Below are 4,520 nucleotides of genomic sequence, written 5' to 3' on the forward strand. Positions count from 1 at the left end.
ACCTTGAGATTTCAGTCAGGTGTTCCAGTGTGGGTCTCTGTCTCTGTCTCCTTTCATTGCCCGATGAAGGTTAATATTCAGGAGGATGCTTATATGTTTTTCTTTGGGTTCACCTTCTTATTTAGCATCTCTAGGATCTCGAATTATAGGCTCAATGTCCTTTATTTATGGTTAGAAACCAAATATGAGTGAGTACATCCCATATTCCTCTTTTTCGGTCTGGCTTACCTCACTCAGGATAGTGTTTTCTATTTCCATCCATTTATATGCAAAATTCAAGAAGTCATTGTTTTTTGCTGCTGAGTAGTACTCTAATATGTATATATTCCATACTTTCTTCATCCATTCTTCCATTGAAGGGCATCTAGGTTGTTTCCAGGTTCTGGCTATTACAAACAATGCTGCTATGAACATAGTTGAGCATATACTTTTGTTGTATGATAGGGCATCTCTTGGGTATATTCCCAAGAGTGTTATTGCTGGGTCCAGGGGTAGGTTGATCCCGAATTTCCTGAGAAACTGCCATACTGCTTTCCAAAGTGGTTGCACAAGTTTGCATTCCCACCAGCAATGGATGAGTGTACCTCTTTCTCCACAACCTCTCCAGCAAAGGCTATCATTGGTGTTTTTTATTTTAGCCATTCTGACAGATTGTCTTGATTTGCATTTCCCTGATCGCTAAGGAAGTTGAGCATGATCTTAAGTGTCTTTTGGCCATTTGAACTTCTTCTGTTGAGAATTCTCTGTTGAGTTCAGTGGCCCATTTTATAATTGGGTTGATTCGCCTTTTACGCTCTAGTTTCTTGAGTTCTTCATATAATTTGGAGATCAGACCTTTGTCAGTTGTGGGGTTGGTGAAGATCTTCTCCCAGTCAGTGGGTTGCCTTTATGTCTTAGTGACAGTGTCCTTTTCTTTACAGAAGCTTCTCAGTCTCAGGAGGTCCCATTTATTCAATGATGCCCTTAGTGTCTGTGCTACTGGGGTTATACGTAGGAAGTAGTCTCCTGTGCCCATGTGTTGTAGAGTACTTCCCACTTTCTCTTCTATCAGGTTCAGTGTGTTTGGACTGATATTGAGGTCTTTAATCCATTTGGACTTGGGTTTTGTGCATGGTGATAGATATGGATCTATTTTCATTCTTCTATAGATTGACATCCAGTTTTGCCAGCACAATTTGTTGAAAATGCTCTCTTTTTTTCCATTGTATACTTTTAGCTCCTTTATCAAAAATCAGGTGTTCATATGTTTGTGGGTTAAAGTCCGGGTCTTCTATTCGATTCCATTGGTCGACTTCTCTGTTTTTATGCCAGTACCAAGCTGTTTTCAATACTGTAGCTCTGTAATAGAGTTTGAAGTCAGGGATGGTAATGCCTCCAGACAATGCTTTATTGTATAAGATTGTTTTGGCTATCCTGGGTTTTTTGTTTTTCCATATAAAGTTGATTATTGTCTTCTCCAGATCTGTGAGGAATTTTGATGGGATTTTGATGGGGATTGCATTGAATCTATAGATTGCTTTTGGTAGAATTGCCATTTTTACTATGTTGATCCTCCCAATCCAAGAGCAAGGGAGATCCTTCCATTTTCTGGTGTTCTCTTCAATTTCTTTCTTCAAAGACTTAAAGTTCTTTTTTTTTTTTTTTTTTTTTTTTTTTTTTTTTTTTGAACTTTAAACAAAATTTTATTACACAAAGGTTGTCACATAATTGGATACTTCTCTACTCTGTACAGTTATCTCGCTCCACAGAAAGGCTGCCTCTGACCTCTCGTCTGATGGCACAAGCGCCACATCCTGACCGTAGCGGACGGACCAGCAGGCCTGCCTCAGTGACTCAAGTTGAAAGCAGGACACTGGTATATGGCTCTTGCACCCAGTATCAGGAATGTACAAATGTCTTTATTCAAAAATACAAAATAAATTATCTGTAGGCATGGACAATGACAGCAGTAAACCATTATGTATTGTCAATGGGAACCAGTAACTGATGGTTATAGTGATCAGCCAGCCTTCTCTTCATTTTCTTCAGGAGCTTCTCTGAAGGTATCGGTGAGGAACCTGCCTTGAGCTTCCTGTCACAGTTCATTGGTAAGGGCAAAGCGCTATTCTAGGAATTAGAACATGCCACCTCCCATTCCCCCTCCCATTCCCCCCATTGCGCCCATTCCAGGGTCCTTCTCTTCTTTAGGAATTTCGGTCACTACAGCTTCTGCTGTTGTTAGCAAGGAGGCCACCCCAGCAGCATCCAGTAAAGCAGTTCTTACGACCTTTGTTGGATCAATGATTCCCTTCTCCACCATGTTCACAAATTCCCCGAGCATGGCATCATACCCAACTTCTGAGGAACTCTGCAGAATCTTCTCGACTATCAAAGACCCTTCAACACCCGCGTTCTTAGCAATGGTCATGGCGGGAATTTTGAGTGCTCTTTTAATAATGTCTATACCTATTTTCTGATCCTCATTAGAAGGCTTTAGGGAATCCAAGGCTGGGATGCAGCGCAGCAGAGCGCAGCCCCCGCCTAGCACAATGCCTTCTTCCACAGCTGCTCGCGTGGCATTGAGTGCGTCTGTAACTCTGTCTTTCTTCTCATTCACCTCCACATCGCTTGTTCCTCCAACCTTCAGCACAGCTACTCCGTCTGAGAGCTTTGCGAGACGCTCGTTCAGCTTCTCCTTTTCGTATTCACTAGTGGTGATGTCGAGCTGCTCAGTGATCTCCTGGATGCGTTTCTCAATTTGAGCCTTGTCACCTTTTCCTTTCAAAAGCATGGCGTCATCCTTAGTGACAATGACCTCTCCAACTTTTCCTAAGTCGTGAGCTTGAACATCTTCAAGGTTTAGATTCAACCCCTCTTCTCCAAATACCGCACCACCAGTAGCAATAGCCATATCTTTAAGCTGGTTCTTCCTGTTGTCCCCAAACCCTGGCGCTTTGACCGCCACAACCTGAAGACCCACTTTCAGCCTGTTCAAGACCAGTGTGCTTAGAGCTTCTCCATCAACGTCCTCAGCAATGATGACCAAGGGCTTCCGATGAGCATTGGCGATTTCCAGAGCGGGTACGATGGACTGCACACTAGAAATCTTCTTTTCACTCAAAAGAACATAGGCGTCTTGGAATTCACATTTCTGACCTTTCGATGTGTTAATAAAATACGGGGAAATATATCCTCTGTCAAACTTCATGCCTTCAATAATTTCTAACTCATCATTCAGGGTTTTCCCATCCTTCACTGTGATGACACCCTTCCTTCCCACCTTCTTCATCGCATCCGAAATGATGTTTCCAATATCTTTGTCTCCATTTGCAGAAATTGTAGCAACCTGAGCAATTTCTTCAGGGGTTGTCACGGGTTTAGATTGTTTTTTCAGTTCAGCAATTACAGCATCAACAGCCAACATCACACCTCTCCGGATTTCTACTGGGTTGGCCCCTTTGCTGATCTTCTCAAAGCCCTCCTTGGCAATAGAACGTGCCAGAACGGTAGCTGTGGTAGTGCCATCCCCGGCCTCTTCATTTGTGTTATTGGCAACATCTTGAACAAGTTTAGCTCCGATATTTTTGTATTTGTCCTTTAAATCAATTGACTTTGCCACAGTGACCCCATCTTTCGTTACTTTGGGACTTCCCCAACTCTGCTCAATAATCACCGTTCTTCCCTTTGGCCCCATGGTAACAGCTACAGCGTCGGCTAAAAGGTCTACACCTTGAAGCATTAAGGCTCGAGCATCCGCACCAAATTTTACATCTTTGGCATAGGCCCGAGTGAGATGAGGAGCCAGTGCCCGGGACACTGGTCTCATCTGGCGAAGGACTGTGGGTAGTCGAAGCATTTCTGCGGGGCGGCGGCGGGAGCGCACGAGGCGAAGCAGGCCGTCGGCGGAGAGTGAGGGCGACTTAAAGTTCTTATCAAATAGATCTTTCACTTCCTTGATCAGAATTACCCCAAGATATTTTATGCTATTTGTGGCTATCGTGAAAGGTGATGCTTCTCTGATTTCCCTCTCTGCTTCCTTATCCTTAGTGTATAGGAAGGCAACTGATTTTTTGGAGTTGATCTTGTATTCTGCCACATTACCAAAGGTGTTTATCAGCTGTAGGAGTTCTTTGGTAGAGTTTTGGGTTCACTTATGTATACTATCATATCATCTGCAAATAACGAAAGCTTAACTTCTTCCTTCCCAATATGAATCCCCTTGATCCCCTTATGTTGTCTTATTGCTATTGCTAGAACTTCAAGCACTATATTGAAGAGGTATGGAGAGAGTGGACATCCTTGTCGTGTTCCTGATTTTAGTGGGATGGCTTTGAGTTTTTCTCATTTTAATTTAATGGTAGCTGTCGGCTTGCTGTAAATAGCTTTTATTATATTTAGGTATGACCCTTGTATCCCTAATCTCTCCAAGACCTTTATCATAAAGGGGTGTTGAATTTTGTTGAATGCTTTTTCAGCATCCAATAAAATGGTCATATGGGTTTTTTTCTTTCAGTTTATTTATATGGTGGATTACATTGATA

The 4,520-nt window shown here is 42.5% G+C and overlaps 1 protein-coding gene across 1 annotated transcript; it reads right to left on the reverse strand.

Moving 5' to 3' along the window:
* Nucleotides 1–1,799: 1,799 nt before the first annotated feature.
* On the reverse strand, nucleotides 1,800–3,888 carry LOC130886706 (60 kDa heat shock protein, mitochondrial). The gene has a single exon (XM_057788780.1). The coding sequence runs from the start codon at nucleotides 3,833–3,835 to the stop codon at nucleotides 2,114–2,116; it is 1,722 nt and encodes a 573-aa protein (XP_057644763.1). The 5' UTR covers nucleotides 3,836–3,888; the 3' UTR covers nucleotides 1,800–2,113.
* Between the last annotated feature and the right edge of the window lie 632 nt (nucleotides 3,889–4,520).

The sequence above is a fragment of the Chionomys nivalis genome, chromosome 14 (genome assembly GCF_950005125.1).
Source record: "Chionomys nivalis chromosome 14, mChiNiv1.1, whole genome shotgun sequence".
Classification (NCBI taxonomy): Eukaryota; Metazoa; Chordata; class Mammalia; order Rodentia; family Cricetidae; genus Chionomys; species Chionomys nivalis.